Source organism: Thermobia domestica, chromosome 14 (assembly GCF_964235325.1).
Source record: "Thermobia domestica chromosome 14, izTheDome1.hap1.1, whole genome shotgun sequence".
In the NCBI taxonomy this organism is placed as follows: Eukaryota; Metazoa; Arthropoda; class Insecta; order Zygentoma; family Lepismatidae; genus Thermobia; species Thermobia domestica.
Window position 1 is genome coordinate 67,365,879 of NC_137467.1, and position 22,781 is coordinate 67,388,659.

The 22,781-nt window shown below is 35.0% G+C and overlaps 1 protein-coding gene across 1 annotated transcript in view; it reads left to right on the forward strand.

Annotated features, from left to right (window-relative positions):
- LOC145669855 (uncharacterized) overlaps positions 1 to 22,781 on the forward strand; it is a 344,449-nt gene that overhangs the window by 199,184 nt on the left and 122,484 nt on the right. The window contains exon 4 of the mRNA XM_081738200.1: positions 12,678 to 12,867. Within this exon, the coding sequence (XP_081594326.1) occupies positions 12,678 to 12,867 (190 nt within the window). The remainder of the gene's footprint in view (positions 1 to 12,677; positions 12,868 to 22,781) is intronic.

The window sequence follows — 22,781 nt, forward strand, 5'->3', positions numbered from 1 at the left end:
AAAAGCTAAGCGGTTTGCATATTCGCCTTTGGCGTGGGAGACCTGGTTCGATTCTCAGAGGGTGCTCATGTGGTTCGGATCCCACGTTAATCAGTATGTCCCGTCTCAAATACCCTCGCTGTTGATAGGGATGTTAATCTCAAAATCACCTCAACTCAATTCCTCGAAAAACGAATTTTATTTGAATATTCGAGTAACAGATGTTATTCGAAGAATCTATTTTAAATATTCAAATTTTAATATAAATTTTGATTCAAATCGTATATGGTAGTACAGTAATAGCCGAGTGGTCAAATAGCCAATATAAATAAAAAACGTGTATGCATTCGCTCCTTTTTTCTATGTAACAAGAAGAGTGTAGCTGGTCTCAAATTATGTCCGAATCGAGATCTGACTTTAAATTGTGATTTATAATAAACAACATTTGGTTACCAAAGATAATTCTGCAATTTAAGACCGTCGGTAGACGTTGGTTGTACCTAAGTGATATTTAGGAAAAAATGTTCGTAGCTTACCCAGAACAGATCGAAGATACAGAAAATGCATGGTTTAAGCACGTCTAGTGAACCATCATTTTTGAAAAGAGAGGAAAATTACCCACAGGTATGGCTCATATTTTGTACCATTCATTGTATTACTGCGGCACCAATAGTTTCCAAGTTACCACAGCGCGACACAAGGAAGAACTGCAAAAATGGTATCACTATAATTAAACAAAATATAATTTAGAATGATATGACTGGAAAGGGATTTATGACCTGCCTAATCGTAAATTCCACTACGAAACTAAATCAGTTCATGAAAGTAAGGAAAAATAAGCACTAATTGCACGAAAACTTTGTCATAATCAAATCAGGCACGAACTACGTGACATCAAATTGCTTGAAGCACGTAGATATCAAACGAATGTAATAGAAACTAGATGTGAAGAGTTAATAAACGAAACAATTTCTGAGAAGATCAGAAGAGAAAAAGAAAACAATATTTTAAACTCGTCAACTTTGATACAGTTTCATTCTTTACACTTGATTATGTGAGAGGGAGGAGCTGTTCAAATGCTATACTTCAGAAAACGACTGCGGAGATCTCGAATGATCTTGTAGGCTAGTTGGAGTTTTACATTTTCTTTGATAAAAAGTGAATTGATGTGATATACATTGATACTACAATTTTAAACCTGATGTGAATAAACAAAACATTTCACAGAATCAGATTAAGTACATTTTAATATATTGTATTTTTCGTGAAGAAAGGTCACGCGTCAGATGTTATTTCTAATGTATATATACAGTATATATATGGATAGATAGATAGATAGACAGACAGACAGATAGATAGATACATACATACATATATAGATAGATAGATAGATAGATAGATAGATAGATAGATAGATAGATAGATAGATAGATAGATAGATAGATTTCGTATAACTTCAACTATTATTCCAAAAAGAAATGTCTCTTAAATATTATTTTATTCTCCAAAATGTCTGTCTCGTTCCAAGTAGTCCATTGATCAGAATGTGTTATTTTCACGAAGCCAGCTTCTGTTCATGGCGGGGCACAGAATGTATTATTTTGATTCGTGAACCAACTTTGGGGTAAATTGATTCGGGTCCTTATTTTCTACCAGCATTTTCAGAAATTGCTTAGCGCAACGCACCACAAAATATGAAAAAGTTAATTATTTTATATTGTCTATCGGTTAGAAGATCGATTTCTTCTCTCTTGTTCCGTTTTCAATATTCTACATATAAAACATTATCCTATTCTAATTTTATTATCGATTTTGTTAATCGTTTAATATTCTAAGAACTAAAAGCATTCCTTTTAAATCACTTTTACTTTTATTTAACTCGCATAGAAATATTAATTTTCTTCATTTCGCAAACGCTGCCTAATGTATAAGAGAAGCAACAAACTAAGACGGGAAATTTACCCCGTTCATTCTATCGTATGACGCATATCCTTGCCAGAATCATTAGTATGAAGTTTAATTAACAAAAATTAATATTAGGCAGCGGTGGCTCACTGGTAGAGAGCGCTCTCTTATGCGTGTGAAATCCTGGTTCGATCCACTCCCACTTTCGTCATTCATCAACATCGTCTCCCTCAGCCTGCTGCATAATTTTAAGACGTTAAACTACATTATTATAATTACTAAAATATCAATATCAGCATCACTGTATTTGATTAAGCCTAAAATAATTATTACATAGAATCGGACGGAAACTGGATTCATGATCTAATTTGGATGCAGGTATAATGCTGCAATTCCTTCGTAACTTTTATCCACCTTTTTGAATAACCAAATACTTGAGATAAAAAGAGACAAACAAGCAGAAGAGTGAACAAAGCTACACAATAATGGACTTCACATAATACGAATTCAACTATGATCGTTACTTCTAATGAGCGTCAAGGATGTCGTTCGTGCAACCCTATCTGGAATCGAAACCTGAACCGAAGGGTCGAGCCTACAACTTATTGAGAAATTTATACTTTATCGCAATCAAACAAGAGTCTTTTACGCCAGAGGCACATGCGTTATCCGTTTTGCTCTGCACGGCGTTAACATTAATATACGTATTTATTACTTGTAAATAATTCTACAAAAAACGAATATGATTGATACATTAAGTGCATTACGTGAACAACACTGGAAATGCAATCGTCACACGTATGACATTAATTTGCTGAGTTTAGTTGTAATAAATTCTAATAACTTTGATGAGCAAATTCTCTCTCTCTCTCTCTCTCTCTCTTTCTCATTATGTTCACCATTAGTTTACTTAATTGCAAAGTTAATTTTTATATGCAATTCAGCTTATTATTATTCTTCGGTTCGTTTACGTTTTAATTATAACGCAATTGAGCCTATTATTATTCCACGATTTCGTTTACGTTTAATTTCTAAGTGTTCAAAAGAAATGGACTCTGTTCATGTAATGTGTGAACACACGCTTGGTAATGCCTTTTGTTAAGACATCACCTTGAAGTTTCTGCAGGATGTTCTCACACTACACTCAGGAGAACTGATGAGCTTGATATTCATTTCAATCCTGTGTGATTTTGTTAAATTTTTGTGTCTGACGTTGGAGATGACTTCCTCATGCACTCAGGCATGTAAGACAGATGTCTTGTGAATTCTTAGAGCAAAGAGAAAATATTTCGTAAACAAATTTCATAGAAACAATTGGGGATGAATTATTTGACAGAGTCCAAACACAATTATGCTGGCCGGGGACCGATACTCAACCATTGGAAGGTATTAATGAGATGGATATGTATAGATAAAAAAAAACTACAAACAAGAAGGAAAGAAGAACACAATGATGTGTCCGTTATAGTGAACACTGTAGTTAATTTAGTGCATTCAATAAAATAATATAATGAAAGTGATATATTTTATTTAGAAAATTGTTTTCTTGGCTGTCACTTAAATATGGTTTCTAAAAACGTATCATTCATTACTTCACTACTATTTTACATTATATGGAAAAAATGAATTTGATTTAATTATTAGTATTATAGAAGTTTTAAAGTATGATAAAAAACAGCTTTAAATTAATTAATTATTGAAATGTTTATTAAGTTTTACTTTAAAAAATTCTACCATATTATTACTAATGGTGATGATTATAATAGTAATGAATTCACATACCTGTTTCATTTTCTCAGTATTAAATGAACGACCGTTGTTTTCCAGGCACTGACTCAGTTGAAGAGCAATTACTTTATCGTTTATATATATATATATATATATATATATATATATATATATAGAGAGAGAGAGAGAGAGACTCATCTCTTAGATTTGTTAGATATTCCAGTGTAAATTGGCGTTCAGGGGTATCTGGAACTATGTTTGTATATATATATATATATATATATATATATATATTGGGTTGTCCATAAAAATCAGTTTTCAGATCGCGCTGGTCTCATACCCTGGAATTGTTTCTTTTATGATGTACTGTTGTGTTCAAATTTTAAGCCAAATTGGATAGTAATAAATGGTGCCCCAGGCGAATTTATTTTACTTAGTTTAGACTGTATTGGTTGTATTGCATTTACTTGTAAATATTAATTTTGGGGCACATGAATCCGAGTACATCAAGTTTGTGCATTGAAAACAGTACAAACAATAGACAAGTAATGTCAGCGGAAATAGGAATAATGGATGTTGCTGTCTGGGTATTGTGCACGCTGAACATTCACCACTTGTAACAAGTAGTGGTTCTGGCTTTCATCTTTCGTCACAATATTATTATATTCTTGAATTAATTTGATACCACGCTCTACAGCATCATGATCACGAAAAGGTTTGAAATCAGATCAAATAATTTCTTATAGCCTTACTTTGCTTCCCAGATATTATTCTCTATTTCCAAGAAGTCAGTTGAAAGTTTCAACGTTGTCAAGAAATTCACTGCCTGGGGAGTAACAAATTGGCTCAAATCTTTTGTAATCTGAGGTGGTTTGCTTCGGATATTAACTTAATTTCTTTAAAAATTGGAAATTATTGTGTGATGGAGCAATAGAATTTATGCAATTGAATCAAGCTTCGACGTACAGGTTATTAAGAAATTCACAATTGGCTTTTACGAATTTCTCTTCAACAGTTGAAAGAAGGAACTGCTTTCGGAACACAAACATCCTCAAACAGTAAATGGCCTTTGACATCCATCTCTCATGATGTAAGACACCTGGATAGTGGAAATTAGTTTGGTACGTTAATGTATATCCTAGAAATATGATGAGCTCCAAGAATTCTTTACAATTATCCCTACACTGTTGCTGTTTGAGAGTAGTGAAGGTAAAGTGAAGCATTTTGTCATAATAATCTGAACATACGACTGCACAAAACTGTCCTTCACTCGAGGCTCATATTTTGTCAAATCAAAAATTGCCCATTATTCATTGAATTTCTTGAATAAATGCTCGTCTGGACATGATGTTGACAATTGAAACTTCGTATCAAACAAACTTCTTAATACAAATTCGTAAATATGCCTGCCTTCTGTAAGGTAAGTAAAGCATCTCTTGTCTGATAAGTTTTCCAGCAGAACACAGGTGTCTTTAACGCGTCCTCTCGTGGAGGGTGTTATCAGGCAACATAACCCTTTCACTTTGTCTGTGACGCCGCATTCATTTAATATATCAAACAATGCCTCCGCTTGATGTTTACCAGTACAACTGTCCAGTTTCGTAACACCAAGCAGTTGTATCTCCCCACCAAATGACACTGTGATTGGTAATCTGTCTACATTTACGTGTGCATAGTGATGTGAGGTCGAAAATTTTCCGCTATATTTTTCCGGAAAATTTTCCGTTATAAAAAATATCAGTAATCAAGTAACAATTCCTCAGCAATCATAAAATTGGTTGAATTCGTGTACAGAAATGTAAAAATGTGAAAGATCGTTTAAAGAATCTGAAAATTTTCATGGCTCTCACAATTTTCACTATTATGTAGGAACAAGTTAAACCATTTTTCATGAATCGAAATATTTTCTGTCTTATATGGAAAAATTGAAGAACTTTTTATGAGTCGGAAAATTTTCATCATTTTGAGGCAAAAAGTAAAACAAGTTTTTGTGCACCGGAAAGTTTTATTGCTCTGTAGAAACAGGTGAAAGGAATTTTCATAGATCGGAAAATTTTCATCACGATGTAGAAACAAGTGGAAAAAACTTTACATAAGTCGGAAAATTTTGGATATTATGTATAGTGATGTTAGGTGGAAAATTTTCCACTATATTTAACTGCACATTCAGCCACAAAATTGAATTTCAGTAGAGGAAAGTTAGTCAACAACAAATTATAATTTTCCTATTAGCTTTCGGGAACCGGAAAATTTTCTAATATTTCAAGTTGGGAAGTAAATTTTACACAGTGTTTCTCTCTCTCTCTCTTCATCTGCGAGCTCCTTCGTTGCGAAGCAGTTAGTATACGCGCCTTTGGCATGAAAGACCTGGCTTCGATTCCCAGCGGGAGCTAATGTAGTACGGATTTCACGTTAACCAGCTGGTCCCGTCTTATATAGTCTCGCTCCTGAAAGGGACATTAAACTCAAAATCAACTCAATTCCACTCCTCTCTCTCTTTCTCTCTCTCTCTCTCTCTGTGTGTGTGTGTGTGTGTGTGTGTATGCAAAGTGCAGAGAACATGAGCTCGGAGAGTACAAATATCCCATTCTATTATTTAAAATTTCAATTTATTAAAAGTCATGAATATTTTTCGATTCGTAAAAACATACTCCACTTATTCCTACATCGCTGTTTAGTCGTAAAATTTATTGGTAATAAATATTATCTTAAAATGTTTCATGAAGTGAAAATCTAACAATACTTCATTTGAAGAATTTTTCAAAAACTTCAGTGCGTTCTTCCCTCAGAATCCACCTTTGATCTTACAATATTAGATTTCGTCAGTTTAATATGCATAAGACGATTTTCTCATAGCTTTACTACTTCTATAGATTTACATTCTGCAACATTTATAAATAAGTAGATATAATAGAGAGAGAGAAAAAAAACACTATGTAAATTTGTACTTCCCAAGTTGAAATATTAGAAAATTTTCTGGCTCCCGAAATCTAATTGGAAAATTATAATTTCTTGCTGTCTAATTTTCCTCTACAGGAATAGTATATCTCAATGTGCAGTTAAATATAGTGGAAAATCCACCTATAAAACTATACATAATATCCAAAACCGTCCGGATTATGAAAAGCGTTTTCACTTCTTTCTACATCGTGATGAAACTTTTCCGATTCATGAAAATTCCTTACATTTGTTTTTACAGAGCAATAAAACTTTTCGACTCACAAAAAGTTGTTTTACTTTTTGCTTTAAAATGATGAAAAATTTCCGACTCATAAAAAGTTCTTCAATTTTCCATACAAGGCACCAAATATTTCGATTTATGAAACATTGTTTCACTTGTTCCTACATAGTAATGAAAATTGTGAGCCATGAAAATTTTCAGATTCTTTAAACGATCTTTCACTTTTGTACATTTTTATACATGATTTCAATCAATTTTATGAACACTGAGGAATTGTTACTTGATCACTGATATTTGTTAAGAACGGAAAATTTTCCGAAAAAATATAGAAGAAAATTTTTCACCTCACATCACGGCTAAACAACGATATACGAATACGTGGAGTATCTTTCTATGAATCGGAAAATTTTCCGTTTCAAAATTTTCCGGAAAATTTTCATCACTGTACAGGAGAGACAATTCTTCGATTCATGAAAAAGTGTTTCACTTGTTCCTACATAGTACTGAACATTGTCTGAGCCATGAAAATTTTCAGATTCTTTAAACGATCTTTCACTTTTGTACATTTTTATACATCATTTTAATCAATTTTTGAATACTGAGGAATTGTTACTTGATCACTGATATTTGTTAACGGAAAATTTTCCGGAAAATATAGAAGAAAATTTTCCATTTCACATCACGGCTATACAACGATGTAGGAATAAGTGGAGTATGTTTTTATGAATCGGAAAATTTTCTGGGAAATTTTCCGCGTGTGCACTTGCTTCAGAAAAAAGTTTAAAATCCTAGTGCACAAAGAGAGAGGTCATATTTTCAAATGAATTTGATCCTCATTGCCCTTGCCTTTCTTTTCCTAAATTTTTGATTTAAGCGTCTTATGGATGACCTACTTAAAATCAGTGTTCGCGGACCGCTATTACTAATTCTGCACTTATCGAGGGCTGCCAATGACTTATCTGTAATGAAATTGTGTTGTTCCCCTTTTGCTTCTCGAAGGTGATGATTCAACAAAATAAGCATCATTTTCTGCCATCTCCAGTGTGTATCCATCTTAACCACTTGCCTTACATATTTTAGGCACAAAGATTTTACCTATTTTACACATTTGTTTATTTGCTTTTTGGAATGTACACTTGATGCCACTAACAACGGTTGAAACGAAATATATAATTGACGGCGCTATGACGTCGTAAATACTTTAACAAAAAACTTAACATTATTATCCCGAGTTAACTCTGTAGCAATTATACTTGGGTTCGCAGCAATATGCAGATCCTACGAGTAAATTCGGGTTAATGATATACATAGGATTCCGAGTATACTCGGATTAATACGGCAAGTGGTTAATCTGTGTTAGAGGTCCATGCAGCTGTGGAAGATGTACCTACAGAAGAATAATAATAAATTTCTCTACCAAAGATATACCTGCAAAATAAGGAAAAAAGGTTTGTGGAAAACATTTTTACATATGGCTGTGAACCACCTGTGACGTCCCTAAATGTAAGCGCCATTGATAATTGCACAATTCATCTCAGTGACCTCGAAAACTATACGTAGATTACATACTAAGGTTCGTCATTTTCGGCTTTTTAGATATGCCTCTGAACCTCCCTTGCGACGCCCCTAATTAGAAATTTGAAAGATATAACGCTTCGTCTTGCATTCGATTCTGAGCCAATGTACCTATGACCAAAATGTCGTACAGAGGTACCTCTCTAGGTCCATTCGTCTGCTCCCAAACAACCACAGACAGACAAACACACAGACATACGGACACATAAACTCTTTATTTTATTTATAAGGATTAATAAAAATAAATAACTTAATAATAATAATAAATAGTTTTATAAAGTTCACTTCTAAGGCCGTGAAATTAAAAATTTCTAAGTAACTGTTTATTTCGCTTGAAAGTTTGGCAAACAATTTAGAAGTAATGAAATATTATGAACTACATTTACCATAGTATAGAAAGTTTTCATGTAATGTGTGCTGTTACAGTATTTTCATTTCAATAAGTTACAGAATTTTAAAAATTGCAAAGGACTCTATTTTATATAATAAAAATATAAAAATATTACTGTAACATAAGTAATATAAAATTTATATTCAATCAGCGGAGTGTTTAAAAATTCTTCTTGCGATGCTTTCCAGTAAGTAATGTAGGAATTAACCCCTAAACAATTTCAAAAGATTAAAAATGATCAATATAATTAAACAAATGAATATGAATACAGACAAACCCAACGTTCTTTTCTGCTCTGTCGCGACAAAACGCTGTAACTTTGGCGGAGAAGTTTTGAGAAAAGAGCCGTAAAGTCGCCACAGGCCGGGTAATTTCCTACTTACATCGAAATTCTCTTTGGTATATTTTCAAAAGTATTTGACTGAGCTCAATGCTGGGACTGGTGAACATAAATATCGGTGGCGGGAAATTAAAAAATGCTTATAGCGACAAAACAATGTAACTCAAGTTACAGTGTTTTGTCGCGACACGGCAGTGTTGTCAGTTGAAGCCACACCTCATATGATTGAGAGAAATATGAATGACGGCTATAACGTTGCTGCTAGTAAGACGGACGTCTCAAAATGCAATAAAACTCAAGATACCAGATCTGCTGTTACCAATCATTATAAGGACATACAATGCCTCCACTGCAATAAGATTGTCGGTGGCGATTCATTATATGAACTGGTTCAAAAGATAACAGTCAGTAGTGACTTGAATTTCTGATAGACCTTTTGCTATTTCCTTGCGGAGTTCGGTGTGTCCCTCCATATTCCGAGAACGTTACTAATTTTACAACATTGGTTAAGCAAAGGGTTAGGAATTGGTCGGAATATCACCGAGAAGCTCTATTAGACTTTCACACAAAAACATACAAACCTCGCCAATTACCGACAAATAAGTCTTTCAACTTCAAGAGTGTTGAGCACCAATTATCCAATGGAGATATACGTGCGGTAGTGAGGCTATTAACTTTGGAAGACGTCATGACAATTCCAGATTCATCAGTGTTGGAAGCTCTCAGAGAGAAGCATCCTGCTCATTCATATTCATTAGCTACACCGGAGCCACCAGATAAATACAGTACTCCAGTAACCAGAGTCTCCGCTGATGAATGCATTAAGGAACTAAAACCTTACCCTTCCTGATTAGCTGTAGGAATGGATAATCTCAGGACATAGATATTGAAAAATCTTATTCTTGGTCAGAAATGTGAATCAAATGATTATCTAGTCACTTCTGTTTGTGATTTATTACACATAATAATATCTGGAATGTACCATTCTTTTAAAGACCTATTTACTTCGGCGCATCATTGATAGCGCTCAGAAAGAAAAGTGGAGGGATATGCCCAGTAGCGGTTGGAAACGTTTGGAGATGTTTGGCGGCTAAGATCATTCCTTTCCGAATGCGTGAATCATTAATAGATATGTTGTCCGCACACCAAGTTGGTGTATGCATACCTTTGGAGCTGAAGCTACCGTACATGCTGCTAGAATGTTTTACTGTTTCTACCCTCACAAGTGAAGGCGTTTTTGAAAATCGATTTCTGAAAGGCATTCAATGAAATCAATCGACATTTCATGCTAGTTGCAGTAAAAAAAATATTTTTTCCCAAAATTTCTATCTTTACGTGTTTCAGTGCTATTCTGAAACTAGCAACCTTTCTGTATGAGACAATATCATCTTTTCTCAACGAGGCATTCAGTAGGGCGACCCCCTAGGTCCAGCACTGTTTGCTCTGACCCTCCAACCAATTGTTAATGACGTAAACACAGAGTTGAATGTGTGGTATCTGTGTTTAAGTGAATCAAATACAAAAGGCTTTTCATAGCAAGTAGCTTATGTAGCAAGACGAATGAAGAATATATTATCTTGCTCCAATTCCGTACAAACCGGTGTTCTGCATTCATCAAACATCCGAAGTCTCTCTGCTGCACTTTTCTCCTTTTGCGCCACTTTTCTATTCGTTCCCATCATGCATCCAGTTCTTCCTTTCTGTTTTTGCAATTGTAAAAATAATCCGCCTTCTTCAAGTGGAATCAAAGATAACGCTTCCACATGCGTAATATCAAGTAGATCGTCAAGCGCATCTACAAACTTTGTGACATGGTCTTGTTGTGTCTGTGATTCACGTTTTTGGTGGTTTTGATTGTTTGACCACACTTGGTATAACTTTTCTAATTTTGAAATGCAATGCTGTTCATCACGAATGAAAATACGGGCTTTGCGCCAAAACAAGGTAATTTTTTGAATAACCAGCTTAGCACTTTCACTTAATTTCAGGTTAACATTTCGTACATTGTACAATAACAGAGAGATAACTTATCTGTTTGAAGATAGTTTGCTTCTAAGAATTTCGTTTGATAAGTTGCCAACCAATTATATATTATTCTGTGATCAGAGCTGGAAATTACTTCGACACGATGACGCCATTCCAGTTACTTCACCACGCACAACAAGCGACAACAAACAACAATTCGATCGGCTTGATAACACACACCTCACAGAGCAGTGCTGTGTCACCAGACAGTCCCGTGCGGCTGATCATCACCGTGTAAAATTAGACATAATTTTGCTCATGTGCGATGAATCAAATGCATGTTCTTGCCCTCCCATGTGGACAGAGCACAGTAAAGTTCGAATGTCGACGGATAATACGTTATTTTCTCTAAGTTCTGGAATCATGTTTATCAGTTGATGAACAAAATAGATCAAACTTTGAATTGCTTGGGGCGCCAGTTAATATTATTTAATTGTTGTATTTTTTTCTTACTTAGAGAAATTACTGTATATGGAACAAAACGGGGAGATGAGAGAAAAGATAATCTGAAACTAATTTTCTACCATGTTACGATGGACCACCATTATATATATATACAGAGGGTTGATTAATTTGAGTGTCAATTTCACTTGTTCACTGTGCAAAAGTGGTAGGAGGTAAAGTCATGCAATTTGGTCTAACCTTAGACGAAAGACGTAAGTTTTGTTTCGCCGTAGAAGCATGTCATTTGTACTTAAGATTGAAGAAACATAGGGTTAAAGGACAACTTTCGAATTTTTCTTATAGGACTGCAAATGTAAATTATGAAACAGCCTGAAAAAACGTAAATCGAAGTGATAACAAAGAAAAAGCTGTATTGTACGATTTTACGTCGCAAGCCGATCAAATATGCATCAGTCATGTTTCAAGGTCAGAGGTCACGGTCAGATTAAGGTCACAGGTCACCTTGAGAACCTATTTGACATAATGAGATATGGCCATTACATTGTTTTCAGTGTTTTCAAATGGGTTCTCAAGGTGATCTGTGACCTTGATCTGACCGTGACCTCTGAACTTGACGATTGACCCATATTTTGTCGGCTTGCGACGTAGAATCATAGAATGAAGCTTTCTCTTTGTTATCACTTCGATTTACATTTTTCAGGCTCTTTCACAATTTACCATTGCAGTCCATAAGGAAAAAATCGAAATTTGCCCTTTGACCCTATATCTCTTCAATCTTTAGTACAAGTGACACGCTTCTACCGGTAAACAAAACTTATGTCCTTCGTCTAAAGTTACACCAAATTGCACGACTTTAAGTCCTACCACTTTTGCACAGTGAACAAATGAAATTGACACACGAATTAATCAACCCTCTGTATATATATATATATATATATATATATATATATATATATTAAGGATGCAAATAACCTCACGCTAGGGGCGAGTGGCTCATTGGTGCGGGCGAGTTTTTAATATCAGTATTAAAATACCGAAGTTAAGTAAATGATTTCTACTATCGGATGTGGGCTAGTAGCTTTTTTCTTGGGCTAGTAAAATTTTGTTGCTTATTTGCATCCCTCATATATATTCTTATTTCATTTCAGGTACCGAGTATTAGAAATAATGCTAATTACAATTTTATACACATTGAAATTCACGATAACCATACTATGCTCGTAAAATGGTATACCAAGGAATTAAACCAAATGGAAGTTAAACTTACTGGCGGAAGTAAAATTTTCTATTATTCAGTGGCAACATACATGGATAAATGGTATGTTATAGAACGAAAAGGTATGTATATGTTTTCTCTTTTTCACTTCAGAACTTTTTTGCTGTAGAAATGAAGCGTAAAACAATACTAATAACTTATGTACTGTTCTGTCAATAAGTATATTATCATTATTTTAGTGAACAGAGTAAAATATTTAGTTAAATCTGATTTTAATTCAATTTACTAGAACAACCTGTGCATTAAATTCCCACTGTTTAAATCTAATAATATTGACACTTCCGATATTAGAAATGTTGGCTCATTAAATTTATTTGAACATAAATGATATATGTATACGAGCATTGTGACAAACAGTAATAATAATAAAGAATATTAATTGATAGAATTACACCACTCCATAAATGTAACATGTAATCTTCTATATGAACGAAAGCAGGCCATTTCAACTAAATCTAAAGTTCTAAACTCGAAAACTGAAATAAAAAATCTAACAGCGCTCTTTCTGTATAAAAAAGCAAGTTGAATTAAGAGAAAATTTATTTTTTTACAGAAATTTAAGTACAATAATAATGTTTTTATTTACGTCAGAATATAATTAATAACTACATACTCTCTGCAGACAAGATAACAAAGAATATATATATATATATATCAGGGTGCAAAATCTCAAAGTAGTAAAAAAAGTTCGATCCCACTTCGTGCCAAGCAAATTTTGTTGTGGACAATGAGTGCATGTGAGTTCTGCCGTTTCCTCCCACTTTCTTCGTCATCATTACCTTCATTGCTCATCATAAGCGTCTTCTTTAGTCTACCCGCTATAATAGTGTTACGTGAAACTTAAACATTTCATTTCATTTTTCACTAATGGAAAAAGTGAATCTCTGAATCCTCCCGCCCCCGGGCCATAATCTCAAATAAGGCTGCATTTAACAACAAACCAATATAGTCAAATAGCAAATTGCTAAACCGCTTGCATTTGGTTCAAGAGTCGAAAGTTTTATCCCAGGCCATATGAATTCGTGGACAACATGAAGAGAGAGAGTGAGATTCAAATACGGAGACACAAAACGATAAGTTACATATACAAGTTTAGAATTGAAAAAAAAATGATCGGACAGCCTTTGTATTATGACGAAAATTGTGACTTTGTGAAACAGAAGGAAAGGTTCCGAACTCTTCGGTAAAGAACTTTTTTTAGAACTTCAGATGATTGAGATCGGAGAGAAAGATCTGGTGAATTAAGAATTTAAAGAATCTCCAGCTTTCGAGACGGGTTTTGAACCACGAACCTTATAGCTATCAAAGCATGACTTTATCCATTTTTGGTTTTAAATATTCTTCTCAGCCAATTACATCAGAAAGAATAACAAACAAAATTTGTACTCTTTGCAGCCAATTACATTAGAAAGAATAAACAAACAAAGAAACAAAAATTACAATAGACACATTACTATATTGCTGCTAGAAAATTAGCAAACTTTTGTTTCCGGCTTGAAAGTGGTATAGTTTGCTTGCGTAACAACAGTAGGCTGAAGTACAAAATGACAATGCCATTAAAATCATTACGTAAAAGAATATACATAGTTTGGGACGTTTTCCACAGAATTGCATTACGTTTAGTGCAGATTTAAAATTGATAATTAGGAAGCAACATGAGTGACGTACAATTAATATTAGAAGGAGTTGTTCTGGAGATACAAGCAATAGTTTTTTTCATAATGGAACAATATCGCTATGTTCTTTGAGCAATTTTCGAGCCGGTGTTCGAGAGTGTCTAGAGTATAACAAGTACCACACAAAGAAATATTACTGATAACCAATTCATAAAATCTCCCGTTAGTAGGATATATATTATGAACAACACTGTACCATGGCAGGGGACAATACTGGAGCATGAATGTTCGCTCAGATTTTATTCCAGTTTGCCATTGGGTAATGTCCTACAAAATGCAGAACCGAAGCTCTGGTGGAGTGGAAGCGATTATATAATTGCTTTACAGAAAGATCTTGAAGGTGACACCGTGCAATAAGCGAGTAGCTAATATATGGATGCAAATAAGCAAGAAAATGTTATAGCCCAAGGAAAAAGCTACTAGCCCACATCCCATATCCAAATGGTTTTAATAATCTTTACTGTTTAAAAATTCGCCCGCACCGATGAACTACTAACCCTGGGCGAGTGATCATATGCACCCCTGAGCTAATATCAATAAACACGTCATTGAGCTATGGCAAAATGAAACTCCAAGGTTGTATATGAAGGGAGCTTGTAAGTCAATATAACGTAGTGGTATACACAAAGCCATGATGGGAAGGGACTCAGAGTGTCTGTTACACACGATGTAACAACAGCCAGTAGCTCTGAAGTTCATTGTGTTTTAGACCAAGGCCACCGTCACGTTTTGATAAGCACACAGTCACGTCATTCATCCTTAGGCAGTGACCATGCCACAGCAGTTGCCCTGTGTGTTTGCGTATGATACTGAGATATACTTTTGGCAAATAAAAGAGTTGTGTAAGGATCTTAAGATCGCTAAATTTAAAAAACATTTAAATGGTAAACTCGGATGTAAGACTTACATGCCGTGATTTACTTTAATGATAAGGGCAGCCAAAGTACATGTTTTGGTATGAAAGTTGTAGGCAATAGTGTCTGCTATGCGACATTACCAAGTGATGCCAAAGATTTGACGCGATCAGTAAAATGAATCGCAGACAAATGCACGTGTTGGTCAGCTGTGTTTATACACATCAGGCTTGACCTTTGTTTGTCTAGAACAGCACCCGAAATTGACACATAATTCGATATGAGTTTCAACACGTGACAGTTCTTGTGAACTGTTAATAAAGCAATGTATATCGTCAATAAATGCTTCTAATTTTAAGGTTGTTGCACCAATCTGGATACCTTGAATGTATTGTTCCCATGTGAAAAAAAAATAACGAGAACCAGGCTGTACATAACGGAAAACAGGGTCAATCTTGTGGAATATCTCGAAGTACATTGATAGGATTTATTAGTACTCCATTAAATTTTAATTTTGCATATCGTTGAATTACAAAAATTTAATCAAATTAAGGAAACTGTCTCAGAAACCATACTTACAAGTACCTTAAATATATAATGATGTAACAACCTGTCAAATGTCTTATAGAAATCAGGAGCTAGTAGAGTGACATGTGGAGAACTACTTTTCGGATACCATTTTATACCTTCTCGTATATTACTTAATGTTAAAAAGATAGATATGATATATTTTAATCAGTACTGATTATTGTGTAAGATCTGATTTAAAAATGGTTCTAAAAGAGATCCAAGGCAACTAGACAAAATTTTCTGGTCAAAATTAAGGAGGGTAATTGGTTCAAAATTATCAAAATCATGCGCGCTAGCATGTTTAGGTACAAGTACCATAATAACAGCAGTAAATATAGAGTTACACGTGGGGGGAAATAAGAGTTCGTTATACTTTTCTGTAAGGAGAGGCGTAAGAATGTTGCGAAATTGGCAGTAAAATTCGAGCGTAAGACCATCGGGTCCCGGAGATTTATTTAACTTTCCCGCTAAACTAGCTTGGTTGACTTCTCATTCTGTAAAGGGGGTATTGGAGATGTTACGGGCTTCCGGTGTGAAAGAAGAGTCTCATGTTCCAAGTCAGAGACAGAAGAGTAGACTGGACCTGAAGAATAGAGGTGCTAGTATACATCGTACAGAGCTTAAAGACAAGATCATCCTCTGAACCTCACCGCTAGGAAAGATGAACTTGGAAATACAATTTTGTTTACCTTTAGGTCTTTCACGGATAACAGTATGTAAAGGAGGAACTTTATGTTGAACCATCGTTGTCATGTCTCTCGTAAAAAGAAATGTGACTTTTTCTACGATCCAATGTAAGTAGAACTGCTTTAATTTCCTTACTATTAGGTAGTACATCAGCTCCTTACGCGAGTTCTTTGTAGTAGACACACAATAAATTAGGGTAATAATCATATTGTTCGTTGGGAAGAGAGGACCTAACTTATCTGTGCTGCTTACAGATAGACCGAAAACACACTTCAATGTGAGATAACCACCAGGAAAATAAACTTCTCTGTTGAAATTTAAAGCGCATTAAATAGTTCCATCTATTGGTACTGAATAACTGTACAACTTCGTCAGATAAAATGCTGTTATTAAGTGAGTAAACAAAGAAAGATTTTAAATACTTATGGAGAGGCAAATCAATAAGTGCAAACTACAGCACAGTGGTCATTGTTGTAAATAAAACTTGTATGTATTGAGTCTAACACTGCACTCTAATCTCCTACACAGATCAAATCTCTATCACCAGAGTGTAACTAAGCTTTTAACGTCGGTGAGATAGAAGGAGTTATGCTCAGAACGTTTGTTATTCCCGGACGGCGAATATGTTTCAAAACTGTATATGTTCAGAATAGGGTTTAAGAATTTAACCTGACGGAAATTTTGAGAAGTCGGTTAGTGAGATGTCTTTGCAATATTAAGTAGCTGTTCCAGAACCAGTTTCGGAAGGATTGATTTCCCACAAGTGATTAGAGAGAAAGGAGGAAATGTCCGTATTGTATTCTTGAAGAAAAATTATATCCAGAGTGATTCATTGATGTAATCGGCTAGTGCTTTTTGCTTGGTAAAACTAGAAATACCGTTTAGTATTGATATTAAAAGTGGCTATACGTTTTGCAAACATAGTTAATGGTTACAGAAAGATAAAAATACGCCAAAGAAACACTACACAAGGAAATGACACACTGCACTTGAAAGAACAAAGACGGGTGTAAACACACGAACATATTCCCATTTAAAATTGGATGATACGATAACTTGTTTGAGAGGCAGTTTTATCATTTGCCTTAGCACTTGTTTCACTGTGATGGAGATCTGTTTCATACCCCATATCGAATCCATATCACTTCCTTGTAGGAGTAATCAGTAATTGCTAACGGTGGAGTACTTGCTGCGGTTACAGGTAACGTATCCATCTCCGATTCTGAAGATGCTGGACCAGTAAGATTCTGTTGTGGAAAATCCGAAGGAATTGCTGCTATGGGAGTAGAACTTGATGAGTCACTCTGCAATGTAGTGAAAGCAATAATCGTCTGGGAGACTAACGGGGTAACTGGTCGTAGGTGAACATGTAGAACTAATGGAAACATCGATTTGTCATTTAGGTTCATTTACATTGGGTAAATTGGGGAAAGTAGTATCAGAAGTAACAGCTCGAGACTCAAGGTTCTCTTGTAAAGTTGGAGGACGTTTCTCACATATAACGGGAAAACTGGTAACCAAATGAACGTTTGGAAGAGTATCCACTTTCTTTAAAATACCGAACATGGGCGGAAAACTTGATGGCAGGTAATTCGTTTTCTGCATTTGAGCGGAACACTGCAAAAATCCACGCTGAACTGATGAAAGTGTATGGCTAAAAATCTTCATTAACTGACACTTTTGTTAGGCAATACAGACTCTTCCAGTGTAGTCAGCAGTGTAAATGCTGAATAAATTTAATAGTTTATTGTGCTGAATTGAGACTCGCATTATCATCCAGAAGAAACACAGCACTGCGGAGGAGATCAGTACATCTTTGTTTGATTTTATCCCCTAGCTTTAGAAGTCTTCTGCAGTTGCTTTCAGCATTCGTGGTTTCCCCTTGCTCCAAATAATCGTCCAGTAGGACACGTGATTCGTCTCAGAATGTAGTGTACAAATTTTCCTGGACAAAACAAGGATTTTGAATTTCTTCTCCCGTTAAGAAAATACATGATTCCGTTCCATGGATACATGTTTCCTTGATAGAATGACAATATGCAACATTATCTCATCACGAGTTAATATCAGGTAAACAAAATACTTTCTTTCACTGACTAACTATGCACGATATTCAACAATACTGCCATTATGGTTGTCGGATAGCGTTATGGTACTCATTTCGCGCATATTTTCCTATACTTGAGGCTATTAACTAAAATTTTATGTACTATACTCTATTGTAATCTCAGCACAGCTGATATTTACCATAATGTTCTTTCTCTGTCCAGACGAATACACTCACTCAAACGAACGAAGTTTACGTGAATAGTTAAGGTATTCGGTCTACCACATTCATATGGTTTTCTTTAACAATACTGGTCTGTCCTTCTTTATAGGAAGACGTGAAGTCGCCACGTGTTACCTTGAAGCTAAACCTTCCACATACACCTCTACGATCTGACTATGAATCTCAGCAGGTGCTTTTGACCTCTGATTCCGCTAAACTTGCTTTTTCTTTCTTGACCAATCTATTTAATGAGTCATTATAAATATCCGCTTCGTACATATGCATGGTCAGAATTCGTTGTTCTAAAACTTGCAAGAAGACCAATACGTTATTAATCTACATACAATGTTTCGTTAAGTTACAGTGAATAACACAAAACTTGTTTGTGTTATGTTTGCAACGTGTTGCACTTTGTAATGTTTTCCGATCGTCGCTTGTACAACGGAATGAAGAAATTAAAATAATGTTGAATAATTACATTCTTACGTACGTTGTTTGGTAGCTTGGAAGCCAGGCTTTCTTCTTCTTAAAATGAAGATCCTGTACATTAGCTGAACAGAAGGAAACAAAAGATTGGGAAATACATCATATAGTGCTACCGGATTGTGATTTTATGAATGCAATTTATATCTACCAAGTTGTGTCTCGGGCCGTTGGCAGTTCTGATATTATGTGCTACGAAGCAATGGAAACTTAAAGGAAACCATAGTTGTAAGAATAATATAAAAGGTACTACGCTAACTACAACTAAAGTAGCTTTCATCACGTGGTAGCGGGAACAAGCTACGTACCAGCCGAAGAAATATCTCGGCGGAAGTCAGCGAATGTCATCCGGGTGACGTGGTAGCAATATGGGAGAAGTGGAAAGATAAAAAGAAGAAAAAGAACAGAGGATTAATGCTCTCTCCCACTCCTTTCTGTCCGCCACAGTAAAGAGGAACCCAGTGTCTATAAAATATGTTGCTTAACCTTCAGGAGAAATCTGCATGTGTGAGGAATCAGCAGGTTCTGATGCAGGTCTGATTTGCTTAAAATGGTTCCAACAGACCGGCACAATTTTACCAATTGCACCATTTGCAGCAACAAAAATCCATTGAGGGTAATTTTCTAAGGTTACCAGCCAATTGTACTCTTTGCAGCATCAAAGATCCAGAGATGGTAATTTTCTAAATTAAACGCTGTGGCAGCATGAGACTTAGAACATGTAGGAGGTTAGTGATCTAGCATAGGACTTTTTAACATCATTTAAAGACCTTGAACTTAGCCATTCTACCGTACCGGGCTTGAGATTAGGACCGCTCGATCTTATTACTTCTGTATGCTTTCCTTCCAAATTTCCTTATTACCCTTGGTATTGGCGAAACTGATTCCTGCTATTTAAGTACTGGAAATTGCAAACTTGCGTTTCAGCTAGTCAAACAACACGGTTAATTCAGTGTTTTCATATTCCACCTATTATGAATTTCTCCTATATTCTGAAGTTTGTGGCCTAATTTGTATTTTAGACATTTCTCTGTAACTTTTGTAGCCTTTTCTCTATCATCGAGTTCCTTTTCTTGTTATTATGATAAACTCACTTTGTTACTAAAGATTTCTCGTCACTTTCCTTCAATGTATACCCTATGAGATCTAAGGCAAAATTGTTTGAGACTGAAGTGCTATACATGTAGTGATTCCAAGTGTGGCACACGTCTGACACAAACCGTCCCTAAAAAGCTAATTGAGATTCTTTCCTCACATGAAGTACCAGTTATTTCGATTCGAGTTAAGTACTTAGGGATCTAATGATAGCATTCATGAATTAAGCTAGATACGAGTTTTATTCAAGCCCGTCAGCTGAGAGGGAATGGAAGAGTAAGTGAAGAAAGATCGCTATAACAGACTTCTAGCACAGAGGCATCAAACCCATATCGGAGGATTTTCCTATAACTCCAAACCCTCCCGAGGTGAGATAGCCTTGACTTTTTATTACAAATTCCATGCAGTTTGCTGTTTCAAGCTCTCCATCTAACGTCGCAATATTTATGAAATATTGCTTGTACTCAGATAAAGAATAAATTGTTTTTTGTTCTTAATACTAAAATGAGATAGCATTCTTTGTACTTAAATAAGGACATGAATGTGCATACAGAATTCATAGGTAAAGTCCAGTTTTTCATCTAGTTGATCACGTCCAGAACAAGTTATATGAACTTGATAATCGTTCATATATCACATTTTTACCGTTCACAATTGATCATTAAATAGGTAACTTTGGTACGAAATTGATATTAGCTAAGCCAAAAGCAAAGTTAGCTAAGACAAAGTGCTCTCTAGGCTAGAGCACGGTAAACTTCTCGTAAACTCGGAATTGTAGCTCGTGCTCCTACATGTTGACTCGTCTCTCATACGATTCGGACTACCTCTTCCCAAAAGTCACTAATGGTTTTGTTCGATGTCTCTTCCGGGTTAATACCTTGGTCGTTGACTATTTCTTCAGTCTCAATGAAAAGTGCGTGGTCATAGATTACCAAAGGTGAGGTGATGATAGGAGTGCTGACAGGGAAACAATCTGTCATTTTTATTGATTAAGAAGTTAGATGTGTTGAAGGAATTAGCAAACATCAAGAAAACTTCCTTGTAAGAAAAGTAAATGAACTTAAAAATGTATCATTATGTGTCTGAATACACATATCTTTACAATATAATTATACATAGGTGGATATACAATTTCTGTTGCAACTTTATATAACATATATAGTTATAGTAACCAACTCAAATCTTGCAATTTTAGGGGAGAATATTGCTTTGTATCTAATGTTATTTTAAACTGATGTGAATTTACGACTCATTTTGAAGCAATAACTTCCAAGTATCATGAAAATGTATCAACGGTTACAAAACCATCTAGCTACAACAGCTGTGATCCTTAGATAATTTATATTTTAATTAAAATTAATGCAAATGTTAGTTGTCCACAGAAAGTGTTGGGCTTTGTAAGTTTGATGCCGTTGTTTTGCTTATGTGACTACATTTGTACGATGTTCAATACCCGACACTTTTCTTGAGTCAAAACTACTACAGTCTTATGTACTTCATTCTAGTGAAATAAAGTTGCTAAAACGATCGTGCTTTCTCGAAGTTTTCTTTATAATAATTGAGAAATGTGGCCCAAAAATTTCAATGCCCAATTGCTGTTTTGTAGAATAGCGATTAAAATTAAAAATCAATATGCAAAATCGCATCTTGAAACTATTACTGTTACATGTTTTTGTGTTTTCGTACAACATAGATTAAAATATTGCCGTAGGTTGAATGATTATTGGATCAGGAAAGATCTGGTACATCTCGATTTTAGTCGATAGATTGTTCTATTGCAAGCAATAGCACCTTACTTCGAGGAAACACGAGCTTATAGGATTATTTAACAGAACGGGCTTCCATCATGCACCGTCAGGAAACCAGAAGTGGTGGAACAATTATAGTTTGCGACAGAAGGATTGGTCGATCGCTACTCTGGTATTTAATTATTTTATCTTCCTACAGATGTACCAAAACGTAGAAAAGAAAATTGTCTCCTCTTACGAAGTTTCCAGAGGTCTTTCTGGGATTTCAATTCAACTGAACGATTAGATCAATTTATTAGTGAAACATAAGAGCGGAATAACTACAGACTACTCAACTACAGCCGAGAATAATTCATTTCCAAGTTTATAATTTTATTACAGTAAATTCGTTCCCATCAGGCACTTTTAGTCCCTTAGATATCATTCTATCATCGTCAGCTAGAGGGGACCAAAATTTAATTTTTACTGTGAGTTCGGTTATTGATGTCGAAAAATAAGAATTTTACATGAAATCAAATTAATCTAAGTACTTAACTTAGATGTCTCCGTAGAGGTAAAGAACACAACGAAGGATAGAGAAAATTCTACTTTCGT